We start from the raw sequence: 12,127 nt of genomic DNA, 5'->3' as shown, positions 1-12,127 counted from the left end.
TAGTCAACTTTTTCCCTTTTTGCCTATTCTATAAAATTAATCTAACTTTCATTTTTGATGACTTTTTCACCAAACGTTGTATATCCCTAGAATCATAGTAAAATCATTTATAATTTAATATTTTGTGAAAAATAATTTTAATTGAAAATGTTATGTAAAATTTGAAATTTTAAATAACTAGGAGAGATATGATTATGGAGGTTGTTATATACATGGTACAATGATTATATTTTTCCATATCTCCACAAAATTATCCCTCAATAGCACAAATTGTATAAAAAATGATAAAAATCTGGATTAAATCTGAACCATCCATTTACGAAGTTAATGTACTCTAACATTGAGTTATATAGGAAGTAAGTAAATAGTATTAAGAAGGATTGTTAGACTAGTGAGTGTACGTAGTTCTATGTATATACTCTCTCTGTCTTATTAGAAATGCAACGTTTTCCTTTTCGATCTGTCCCTTTAAAAATGAAACGTTTCTAAAAATGGAAATAATACTCCTTCTACTTTTTCTTCCTCTTACTTTACTCTCTCTCTTTGTTAACTCACAAAACAACACTACATAAAATCTCGTGTTGAAAAGTAAATATTGCATATTTAATGGGACGGGAGGAAGTATAAACTAAATTTATCTTTACTCACGTGGGAATATATAAATGTCTCAAATTTTAAAACGCCAAAAAAAATTCAACAGAAATTCAAAGCTAGCAAAAAGTATTTAAAATATAACGACCAAAACTAATAGGCTAGTCGTAGAGTAATAAATTTCCTAACACGTACACAAAATTTCCTGAATAAAACTACCCGAACAAAGTGAAACTGTCACTCATGAATCATGAGCATTTAGTACTCCTATTTATCTATGTCATAAGTCAGCTGCATTTATGCAATAAATTTACTTTTTTTTTACTTGATCTTGATTTTGGTTATACAAAATTTGGTTGTTTATTATTGCTTTTTTCTAAATTGCTGAGGAGTGGTAATACTACACATCAATTTTAAGTGGGGTACTACCCATCCTGTTTGCTAGTTACGGTGAACAGACAGGAAATTTTGCCTGTGCCCCTGCAGATGCCAAGCTTTAATTGATGGTGCCTTTTGTCGGATCCACTTACTCCACTTGTACTAATATTTCAAACCACTGTAATTTTTTTTTGTCATGTCTCCCCACATCAAACTCTCACCTACATTTACATTCGATTTTTGCTATTAGATCATCACAAATAGTACACTAAAACCTAAAATGAAATATAGGTAATTAGCTTTAATGGTATTCAAAAACCAATTACATATTTTATTTTTGAGTAAAAAATAGTACTTATCTTTAGGCTTACACTAAACTAAAATCAAAAACTTTTTCAAATTTTGTGAGTAAAAAAGGCATAGTATAGAGAATATTCTTTTAAATTTGAGTTTAATGTAAATGGTTGAAGTAAAATCATATATTTGATGTACTCCCTCCGTTCCTTCATAGTTGAGTCATTTTTCTATTTCGGGAAGTTCCCTCATAGTTGAGTCATTTCCATATATAGTAATTTTTTCTTCTTTCTTACTTTACTCTCTCTTACTTTATTCTCTCTACTTTATTCACTTTTTACTTTATTCTCTCTACATTTTTCTCTTTCTTACTTTTTTATCTATTTATTTAACACACTCAACATTCATTTCTTAAACTTCGTGCCGAAAAGTTCCGCCTCAACTATGAGGGAACAGAGGGAGTAATAGTTATACTAAAATGGATTTGAATTTAGAGTAAATGGTTGGAGATGCTCTTAGCGATAGGATTGCAGGAGCCAGAACCATCGCTAACAATACCCGGTTGGTAATAGACAAGATCTCTTGTGAGATTGAGGTGAATTCCATATCATTATTGCTGGCACCATCTTTTCATTTTCCAACAAGCATTCTTGTTTGGGATTTTTGTTGAATTTTGTTGCAAATTGAAAGAGAATGGAGCCTTCAATCTAAGTTTTGTCCCCATAGGAAAACGACTCTGAAGCTGCATTAAGTCGTTAACCATTCCTTATCAGGAATATAATTCCCAACTCACTAATCTATTTGTCACTTTTCAAAGTATGACCAATCAATTAAACATTAAATCTAGCAATATATTTGTCCAAATAGCATTAAAGCCATGTCATATAATTCAGGAACTAGAATGGGACCTGGTCTCACACAATTTTTTATTTAGTGGTGTAATATGTTTGTGTATAAAAACAAATTAAAAGGGCTTGTTGTCTACTATATAGGTAGGCTTGTTGAAGGTGTAATATAACTACATTTTTCTTCCACATTCCAAATCTTGATTCGTTTAAGACAGTTCTAAATCCGAACACTGTCCTAGAAAACTTTTGTTTTGTCCTAAACAAGCAATGAAGTCTGCCATATCTCTGCTTCTTCTTTCACTTCTCCTCATTCACCAGGCTCAAGGTATGCTATCTCATTAATTTAGTCATCTTATAACTCGAGTCTCGTTTCATGCTCGTAAATTTTACCAATTTTTTTATTTTATTATACACTGTGAAGGTATGGGAGTGATCAGAAAACTACTAATCACATCTCCGGTTGCAACCACCGCTAACGACGCTAAGGTAAGTTAAAATGGAAATAGTTGTTATTTTTACGGAAATAGTATTAACAATAATTTTTTTTACCCCCTACCACAATTTATTTCTGCGTCCGCCACTGCCTAAGAAGTAAGAACACATGAAATATATGTGCTTAATTGTGTGCTTTTCCTTATCTTATCTTTTCCTTCCATGATTTTTGGTGGTTCATGTAATGTAGAGTGAAAACACAGTGAACAAAGAAAAGTCAGCCACAGAGGTCAAATCATCATCCACAGCTGAGCAAAGGGCGGCAGCCGGGCACGAGACATATCCGGGAATACTAGACATAGCCGGAATGGATTATTCTCAGGCAAGAAGAAAACCTCCAATTCACAACTAAGCCTCATGAATTTTATGGGAGTAGATCTATGATTGTCTTGAAATAGACATAGGTAAATTAGATCGACAGCAATATATATGAGTGTGTGTGGAACTATAAATTAATTATGTTGCCATTTTTATTTTTTGTGTAGAAACTGAGATTTTGTAAGCGAAAAATGTGTTGTATGCATGATTTTATATGCAAATTCCATTATGCAAAAATAATATTGTAGGCGCCACAAACTTTTTACATGAAATCTTGCATTATACTGACATATTAAAATCAGATAGTGTAATAAATAGGAGTATAAGCAAATCAGATATTCATCAACATCATTTTTATCGTTTATATGTTCTTAAATTTTAAAGACACAAAATTACTGCGAAAAAATGGAGTATATGGTGTATATTTAACACATTATAACATACAAATTGAAAGTACCATAATTCTTGTGCATTCATTACATGGTGCATTTTATTATAAATCGTACTGACTCGTACTCATTATCTATATTTGTGTAAGAGAAGTACAAGAGAAAAATCAATTGCTAGGCATTATGAAGAGTCTCTACGTTGGTACAATACTACTTTTAAATAATTGGTGTCCTCCAATATAATATTCCCTTTGTTACTTGTTAATAGACACAGTTAACTCGTAACTTTCCAAAATAGAAAAATAACTCTATTAATATAGAACGGAGGGAGTATCTATTATACATTAAATTTTCTGCGCTCAAACAAAATGCATCCATTTGTATATAATATATGATAGACGATTGTTGCATTAAATTGGGATCATCTTTCCGCAGCACCTGCATATCATGTAGAAGGCATGAAGAAATGTAACTATGCAATAAATAATGGGGCTATCTTCTACACATAATTAAATAATAAATACAGATAAATTAAATGATATGATATGTATCAACATTGGACATGTGTTGTCCTTGTATTAGATGATAAGAAGCATTAAATGCATATGAATTGGTTGTCTAGACATTAGAACGTTCACCATTTCTCTCTGTTGGATCGATTTGAGAACTCAACCATACAACCAACTCTAAATGCGGTGCACCACATTATTGTAATTTGTAAATCAATATAATGTAATATTGCTATTGTCAAATGTGTCATTTTAATTGTCAAATTAAATTTATTTAGGAAATGAAACAGGAAGATGGTCATTTTGAAGAAAGACATGGAGTAATTTTTATGGCCACTTCGACAGAAATGAATGCTTCTCAGTTCTCATATTAGTATAAAAAAAACGTCAACAAAATGTCGCAAATATAAGCTTGATTGCTTGAAAATTTACTGTAGGTTGTAGTGTAGAACATAAAGAAGCAACTCTCGTAAATTAGAAGAGAAGCAGACGCTCATCTAACGTAACAAACCCAGTTTCAAAAGCGATAGGTTTTGAACATTTTGCCCTGTGATATTATTCTATGCTCATAGATGATGATATTGAATCCAACCAAACGAGGATTCCAGACGACAAGGCAGTCGACTTGAACAAGCTATTCCCCAAGTAACGCTATCTGGTTCACTTTTCAGCTACTGAGAAATGGCCTTAAACCATAGAGATTCCCAGTGTAAGACTGAAAAAAATGAGCAGAAGTATTAACAGAGGATGCTCTACTCATATTTTGATTAATTGCGGTCTCCTAATCTAAGCATGTTAAGAACACGACTTGCGCAAATACTATGCTTCAATTACCATGATACAAGTTTTGGCAATGCTGTCGTCTTTCCTTGCTCTGATTTACAACTCATTAACTAACTTCACTATCAACCAAGATTTTGCTATTGGAATCAGCAATGATCCCAGAGATAAATGGACAAGTGTTTCATCAAGGTACATGGTCTTCAAGACCCATCTTATCAAACAAATATGTACAAAACTAACCACTTTAAATGAATCTTAGCCCTCTGTGGAAGCCAGGCTAACATCTCCCCTGCAGAGTGGGCACACACTGGTGCACCAGAGAGGAATCAGACATTACAGTTGAAAAATGCTGAGACACATACATAGCAGGGAACGACAGCGTAAAAACAGACGCCTATGACTACACTCTAATGATTACATACCCGTGTATTTCTTTAAGCCATTTGTCCACACAGGAAACATGATACTCGTGATGGCATGGAAGAACTCGTATTTTGTCTCCTTCCTCATACTCAGCCAGGCATATATAACACCTGCATTGCAATTTCATCATAGGCAAGAACAATCAGAAGCAAAGCTCCTGTCAAATAAAATATTCATTTTCCGTGTTGGCCTAGAACATACTATCTGAACTCTCTACAAATAAGGCTATGCTCTAGTTCTTCACATGATTTTTGACTGGATTAGTTACGGTCCCTGCAGTGCTCAACCATAGATATATAATCAATGCCCTTTTGTTGTATACTATATAGGAGAGTAGTATATGGAATTGTGTAGTTGCAGTTAGAGGGCTCTTTCCATCATGAATTCAAATAAAACATTAAAGGCTAGATATTTCATTCTTTTAGCTTTTGCATCACATAATACTAATTTTCCATTGATAAATAAAAGAAGAAACAGACACAACACCCAGTACAGGAAATTTTTCCCCCTTTCTACATTAGAAGAACATTGCAAAAGGTAGGAGAAAACATACTGTGATACATCATCTGCAGATTCCAATTTTTCTGACTTCCCATGTGTCTTCACCAGAAAAGAATCAACAACTGATTCTGGAGCAGGAACTGAGGCCACTGACAAGGAAAGCGACAGTGGCTGTTGATGAATTTGATCAAGTACCTGTTAGACAATGTAACCATTATGTCAATAAATATGATAAATCAGAAAGATGTGACCTGCAAATAAGAGGTTCTGAACAATAATCGAGTCCTGTTACTTTTTGCAACATCTCAAACTTAATTTTTTACTTCACATGTTGGAAAAAAATAATTGTCTAGAAAAATTGGGAAATATACACCATATGCTTAATCAACTGGATCAGTTAATTCTCAGATCCATAAAGCCTGATTTCAATTAGAGGCCAAGGTTCAGAGAATGTGATAGTTCAATAGAATTGCAATATGAAGTGGTCTATTTTTTAACCTTTAACATGGCTTCCTACTGCATCACTGTAACTGACTAACTGTCACTGTCACAATCTACAGCTCCCTTGTTCTGAGGGTTCATTATCCATTACACTAGATCTCATAAGGAGGTGAAAGTTAATAAATGAATTCTCCTAAACGCACAAATCAATTCATGGCCCTTAAAATTTATATCTCCACATTCGAAATTCTTCGAGGCAAGGTTACAGTTGATATGAAAATTGAAAATTAATCCAAAATATTCTTGATTTGGAAAACCTAAGTTAAAAAATTAACATGTCCCAGATGTAGTTTGTTCTTGTCTGCAAAATTCTTACATAAATAACAAGAAACATCAAATAGTTATCCATTTATGCCACAAGTTTGAATATTACATGAACTAAAACGAAGAAGATTACCTCGAACAGTGCTTCTGCCAGCATAACTATCCGAGAAATGCCAGTACGTGGACCAGATTCTTCAGCTAATGAACCGGTTTGGCACAAGCATGACCCATTAGCATGTACTCCCCGGGGACAAGCTGGGGGTGGATAATCTGTGGAATCAAGAGTACCGCCATGTCTATCCCAGAGCTGTACGATACAATCAATTATAACTAGCGTTATGATAATCTGCTGAACCAAACGGCATTATGATATTCTCAGAGGCACCACATGAGCTTAATCGACACATTGGTCCCTAAAGAATGCTAATAATTGGAAACAAAAATAATACTTAATCAGTAAGATAACTAGATAAAGGAAGAAAAAACTGCCTATTGTTCCATACATTTTTAAATATCCCCAGTAAACAGAAATGCAAATTTCAGAAAGAGTTGTACCTCAAGTCTGGGGTTCAAATAATGATCATTAGCGCCTGGAGATCTACTTCCACGAGAACCTAAATCTCCTACAAACTCATCATCAATAAAGCCACCACTAAAATCGAGGAGCTGTCTGTCTGGAGATCTCAAATGATCAGAACCAGAAGATGAAAACAAAAATGTTCTGGAATCTGCATGCCTCCTAGAACTGCGTCTTGAAAATGCATCCCAAAATAATCTTCTACTACTCCTTCTAGTCTCACGGCTGCTTATTTCAGCAGAACTAACAGGCGAAGTATTTGATGTACTCACCATGTCGACATGAAGTAGATTCTCAGCTTGTCTAATCTGTTCCCTTTCCACATCTTGAGGTGTTGCCTCCTGATGAATATTGTCTCTCAATAAATGGAAATCCAAAGATGAATCAGAAACCAAAGAAGATCCAAAGTCCGAACTAGAGTAATTGATTTCCGAAGAGACATTATTTTCAACTGAAACTTCATCCAAAAAAGATTCTTGAAGAGCATCACAATATACACCGCTTGAGCTATTGAATCCTTGACCAATTCGAGATGCGTCACCTTTCATGTTGCAATTTATGCCATTCATATTATCAATACTAGACATTTCATTTCCAGATACAAAAATGGGAGATGGTTGGCCTCCATAGGAACTACTAGCAGTTCCATCACATGTCTTGCTGTCAATGGATTGACAAGAAGGAACCAACTCCCTACTTTTAGACACCCATTTCGCTCCATCAGTAGGATCATCATGGCTTGCGCTCAAAAATCTTCCAGGTGAGACCACTCTTCCACTTTTGATACTGATCAGGTCATCTCCATTTCCCTCTGAAAAATCAGAATTTCTTATTGGGAATTTCAACTTTTTTCTACGACCATGTTCTGCAGAATTTACCAGTAATTCAGCTGGATAATCTTCCATCTACAGAAAAAAAAAAAATGGCTACTCCTGTCAACACACGCATAAAAAACATTTAAGTGAAGAGATGAGCTATATGCATATGAAAGAATAAACCCTGAGATAACCATTTCACGAATCAAAGTTTGACAGCCCTTTTTCTGACTCAGGTACAAAATTGGGTGACCACAAATAAAAGGAACACTAAATGATCCTTGTCAACATTGCCGAATCAGAAGCCTCAAAAAAAGGGGCTTTCCCCAATTAAAAGCTTAACTTAACCTAATACTTTTCGGAAATGGGGATTATTGATGAATAGACCAAATTTAATTAGCGTCGTATAGAAGAATACAGAGTTGATACCTGGGTGGAAGAGGCGCCGCAGATGAGGAGGGAGGAGATAGAGCGCCTCATGGTGGGGCGAGGGGCTTGGAGGGAATGGGAGGTCGAGCTCGTTCGGCTGATGCTCGATCCCATCTGGTGATGATTCTTCTCCGTTTCTCTTCCTCTCCAGCCAAACAGAAAAGGTAAGAGGGGGTTGAGAGAGAGAAAGAGAGGTGTGGGCTGTGGGGATTGTAAAAGAAATGGCGAGGAAAGGAAAGAGGGCTCAACAAAAATGGCGATGATGATAATCACAATAATGCAGCCTTCTGTCCCTTTGACATGCCTATGGACTCATTTCATTTATTTATTGTTTCTTTATTAAGCACAGATTATTGTAATTAATGATTACTACTCCATTAAAAGTATTCACTACTACTCCTAATTGGTATTTTTCATAAACTTTAAAATTGATCTAAAATATCACAAATTTTACACTTTATTTAATATTTCTCAAACTAACTCAAATAAGATATTTTCATTAAAATCTTATTTTACGTGGGCAACCGTAATAAGTTTTATGAAAATTTAAACCACTTTTTAAGTTCATAACAAAAAGTCACGTAGAAAACTACATTGATTTAATTATTTCAAGTATGATAAAAAAAAGCTTGTAAATTAGTCAAATATAGTAGTAATAGACATGTCATTGAAAATGGAATATAAGACAAAATGCAAAGTTTGTGATATTTTAGGCTAATTTTAAAATTTAGGAAAACACCAAACTTTGATCAAAGTTTATGACTTTAAGAATCAAAATCCCTACTTTAAATTGTGAAACTTAAACCATATTTTCGTATGTTTTCAAAACAAGAAATTTCAATTTTTCGAATTATTAATATTGTGACAGCCGAGATTTCGAACATATCGTCTATATAGGGTGGTAGTAAATGAAATTAATTCAGTATCAACTCAATTATAGGTATTTTCTCCACTTTCGTCCAATCTAAAATACAAATAACAAGTTTGTCTTGGATATGCTATCTTTGGGGATTTGCTTTATAAGTAGATTTATTTTCACATTAGGTTGCGTATTGATTGTTGATTTCTATGAGTTTGTCGTCGATTTGAAAGAGCTTGCCAATTCGCCAATTTGTGGCAACTTATTTTCTCAAAATTGAATGTTGATGGTTACTACTTTACTTATTTTTCAAATGTTATTTGTAGTGATGGGTGATTACTATAGTATTTTGTATATAGTGAAAGCAGTTTGGATATCATATATACAAAAATAGAACCACATAATCTCAAGACTAATCGCTATTAATGTCATGCAAACTAGTGAACATACGAAAATCCATATAACTAAATGCAATCTGAAGATACGAAATTCCAAATTATTGTTCACCTACATTAAGCTCCTCATCATCATTGATCACAGATCAGGCTGCTGCCTCTCGAGTCTCGCCCTCTCAAAATAAAGTTCAAAATTCCAAAGAATATAAATTCCTCATGCAAATTGAGGAAAATCAAAAAATCAAAATCAATTGAATACAATAGCATTCATTAATATTCACCTCCAAAATATTAATTTAGTAAGGGTTCGTTGTAATCTCTTATCCAACCTTTTCTTGGCTTCTCTAGCCGCCGTATCAAGCTTCTCATCATCACGCGCCGCCCTCATTATGACGTCCCTCTCCTATTATTTTTGTCATCAAATATAAATTACCCCACTACATATAGTATACAAGAATAGAGCAAGAGTGATTTTGATTTGATTTAGAGCTGTACCTCACAAGAGTCTTGGTGTTTGGTCGCGTATAAACCGGAAAAGGGGAGCCGGGAAGAGGCGGCGCCGCCGTTTGTCAATTGAAATTTCCTTGCGTTTCCGTCTTCGAAGCCGGGAAGAACGCCGGCCATTTCCGATTTATTTATTTAGTAGCTAATGAATGGGGAGAATAATACGAGTGTATCTATATAACATTTGAAAGTTTCTAAATCGTTCCCTCATTTCTGGAAACGGAACCAATTTTAATTTATTCAAATGGTTGGATGAATATGAATTTGCGTTTCGAATCTACCTAGTCCACTTAATGGGGGGATAAAGTAATCTAAAATATATCTGTTGTTTTTCTTTTTTTTACTTGGAAAAATATAAGCGTGGAATTGAAAATTAGATAGACGAAAGTAAATTATACTCTCTCCGTCCCCGAATAAGAGTTACTAATTTCCATTTTGGCTCGTCCCCAATTAAGAGTAGCACTTCATTTTTATCATAAATGGTAAGTAGGTCTCACACTCCACTAACTCATTTCACTCACATTTTATTATAAAACCAATATAAAAAAGTGGGTCTCACATTCCATTAATTTTTTCAACCAACTTTTCTTTACATTTCTTAAAATTCGTGTCCGGTCAAAGTGTTATTCCTAATGAGGGACGGAGGGAGTAATACTTAAGTTAATTTTTGAACGTAAATAAATGCAGCATATAGCAGGATAAAAGAGTCTTACTATAGGCTACAATTGAATATATAGTTATATAATAAGGGCTCGTTTTGTAGTCGGTTCTGGACTGATTAGCGAAGTTATCATCCTTAATCCATCTATTTTGTAGACTTGTGGGTAAACCCCTTGACCCGGGTATATTATCACTGACCCGGAAATTTTGCACTGTTACATGTGGTTCTGTGATGTATATACTAGTCCCTAAAAAAAATGGATTTCAGACCAGTACTGGAATGTGCGCCGGGACATAAGCATAAGATTACCATATAGCCCTCAACCCTTGCCCTTACTCCTCCATCAAATGCCAAACTAAACAAAAAAAAATGAGCGCGCCTCCAGTGTGTCTGTGAAGAGCAATCGATGATTGAGCCTGCACCGGAGGTACCCACATTCAACGGGCAGCGAAAGATTGGATCGGTGATTGGAAACGTCAATTCAGATCTGTGTTGATTCCTGAAGTTAATATTAGATTCGTCGCGTCATCGGAAGGTAAGAATGTCCAACCTTCATAGTCGTCGAAGAATACTGGCCGAATAACTGTGTTTTTTGTTCAGTTGAGTTATATTCAGACCCAATTTGTGTAGTGCTTATTGCAAAACTAATAGGGTTTCTGGAGTTGGGGTTTAGGGCCACTGGCTTCAAATATCGTATTTCGTTGCTCTGTTATGGTTGTTCTTAAGCGGGTATATAAATCGTAGTGCAACATTCAATCAAAAGTTTGGCTTTGTCAATTTTGTTCTCTCTCTAATCTGATGCTTACTTTACAAAGTTGTATTCTCTTTATTTTGACATCACCCTCCCATTGTACATGTTAAATACTCCATTCGTCCCACAAAAGATGTCACACTTTCCTTTTTAGTTTGTCCCACAAAAGATGTCACATTTCTCTTTTTGGAAAAAGTTCTCTCTCACATGAATATAAAAATTATATTTTCTCTCTCCATTTAACACACAAAACAAAACCTTCTAAAATCTCATGCCGTCCCACAAGTGTGACATCTTTTGTGGGACAAAGGGAGTACTATACTAGTGGCTTACACACTTTACAAACTTGTGTACCCAGCCAATCCGCGAAGTGGAATTTACCTTTGTTTGTGTGCCCTAACATAATATGGGGAGCTGTGTGCAAATTACTGAATCCTTGCTTCAGATGATGGAAGATGTGGTGCACAATCACCACCTTTGACATTATTGTTGTTGTGTTGTTGTACCTAAGAAGACAGAGACCAGCTCACTGGCTAGGACGGGGATCAAAACGAGCAGCCTATGGCCGTCTAAAATGGGTTCCTCATCAAGTACGACAATTCAATCGGCTAGTTGGAGTGAGTGATGTATCATGTTTGGACAATCTTGTTAGAGTTTGTATACTAGAAATCACATTTCGAGCAATTGGATACTGCAAAACTCTATACTTTAATTTTCAATTAATGCAACAGATTATTTTTGTCGTAATGTTGTTATGTTTTACATTTAATGGATGTTTATTGCATATTTAAATGTATAATCAACATAACAAAGTCTAAGTCTTTGTTTTAGTAGACCGGTTGTGG

The 12,127-nt window shown here is 34.8% G+C and overlaps 1 protein-coding gene, 1 long non-coding RNA gene and 1 pseudogene across 7 annotated transcripts; 1 reads left to right on the top strand and 2 right to left on the bottom strand.

The window, feature by feature from the left end:
• Window positions 1–2,220: 2,220 nt before the first annotated feature.
• On the top strand, window positions 2,221–3,179 carry LOC148928583 (uncharacterized; annotated as a pseudogene). The gene is made up of 2 exons (XR_016128970.1): window positions 2,221–2,597; window positions 2,794–3,179. The product of XR_016128970.1 is annotated as an uncharacterized LOC148928583 (transcript).
• Window positions 3,180–3,729: 550 nt separating this feature from the next.
• LOC125195951 (uncharacterized) lies at window positions 3,730–8,401 on the bottom strand. Of its 5 annotated transcripts, none has more exons than XM_048094256.2 (7): window positions 8,113–8,359; window positions 6,847–7,773; window positions 6,425–6,598; window positions 5,579–5,721; window positions 5,025–5,135; window positions 4,843–4,909; window positions 3,730–3,748 (listed from the first exon to the last, which is right to left on the bottom strand). In XM_048094256.2, the coding sequence occupies exons 1-6, from the start codon at window positions 8,224–8,226 to the stop codon at window positions 4,858–4,860; spliced, it is 1,521 nt and encodes a 506-aa protein (XP_047950213.1). In that variant the 5' UTR covers window positions 8,227–8,359; the 3' UTR covers window positions 3,730–3,748; window positions 4,843–4,857. The 5 variants fall into 5 exon arrangements, 4 of the variants coding, with proteins under 4 accessions (XP_047950213.1, XP_047950212.1, XP_047950211.1 ...); XR_007171804.2 differs by lacking the exon at window positions 3,730–3,748 and adding an exon at window positions 4,216–4,534 and having other exon boundaries at window positions 4,654–4,909; XM_048094255.2 differs by lacking the exon at window positions 3,730–3,748 and adding an exon at window positions 4,216–4,534.
• A 1,011-nt stretch (window positions 8,402–9,412) lies between these two features.
• Window positions 9,413–10,123, bottom strand: LOC148928582 (uncharacterized). The gene is made up of 2 exons (XR_016137638.1): window positions 9,862–10,123; window positions 9,413–9,769 (listed from the first exon to the last, which is right to left on the bottom strand). It is a non-coding gene; the product is annotated as an uncharacterized LOC148928582 (long non-coding RNA).
• Window positions 10,124–12,127: the final 2,004 nt, after the last annotated feature.

Source organism: Salvia hispanica, chromosome 4 (assembly GCF_029641045.1).
Source record: "Salvia hispanica isolate PSC_SH4W2 chromosome 4, Shi_PSC_v1, whole genome shotgun sequence".
In the NCBI taxonomy this organism is placed as follows: Eukaryota; Viridiplantae; Streptophyta; class Magnoliopsida; order Lamiales; family Lamiaceae; genus Salvia; species Salvia hispanica.
Note: the sequence above shows the minus strand (reverse complement) of the source record. Positions and strands in the feature narration are given on the sequence as shown.

Coding starts and splice junctions, on each gene's coding strand:
- LOC125195951 (XM_048094254.2), bottom strand. CDS start 8,226: ATGGGATCGAGCATCAGCCGAACGAGCTCGACCTCCCATTCCCTCCAA. Junction 5,722..6,424: donor TGGCAGAAGCACTGTTCGAG/GTAATCTTCTTC, acceptor ATTGTCTAACAG/GTACTTGATCAAATTCATCA. Junction 5,136..5,578: donor TCTGCAGATGATGTATCACA/GTATGTTTTCTC, acceptor ATTGCAATGCAG/GTGTTATATATGCCTGGCTG.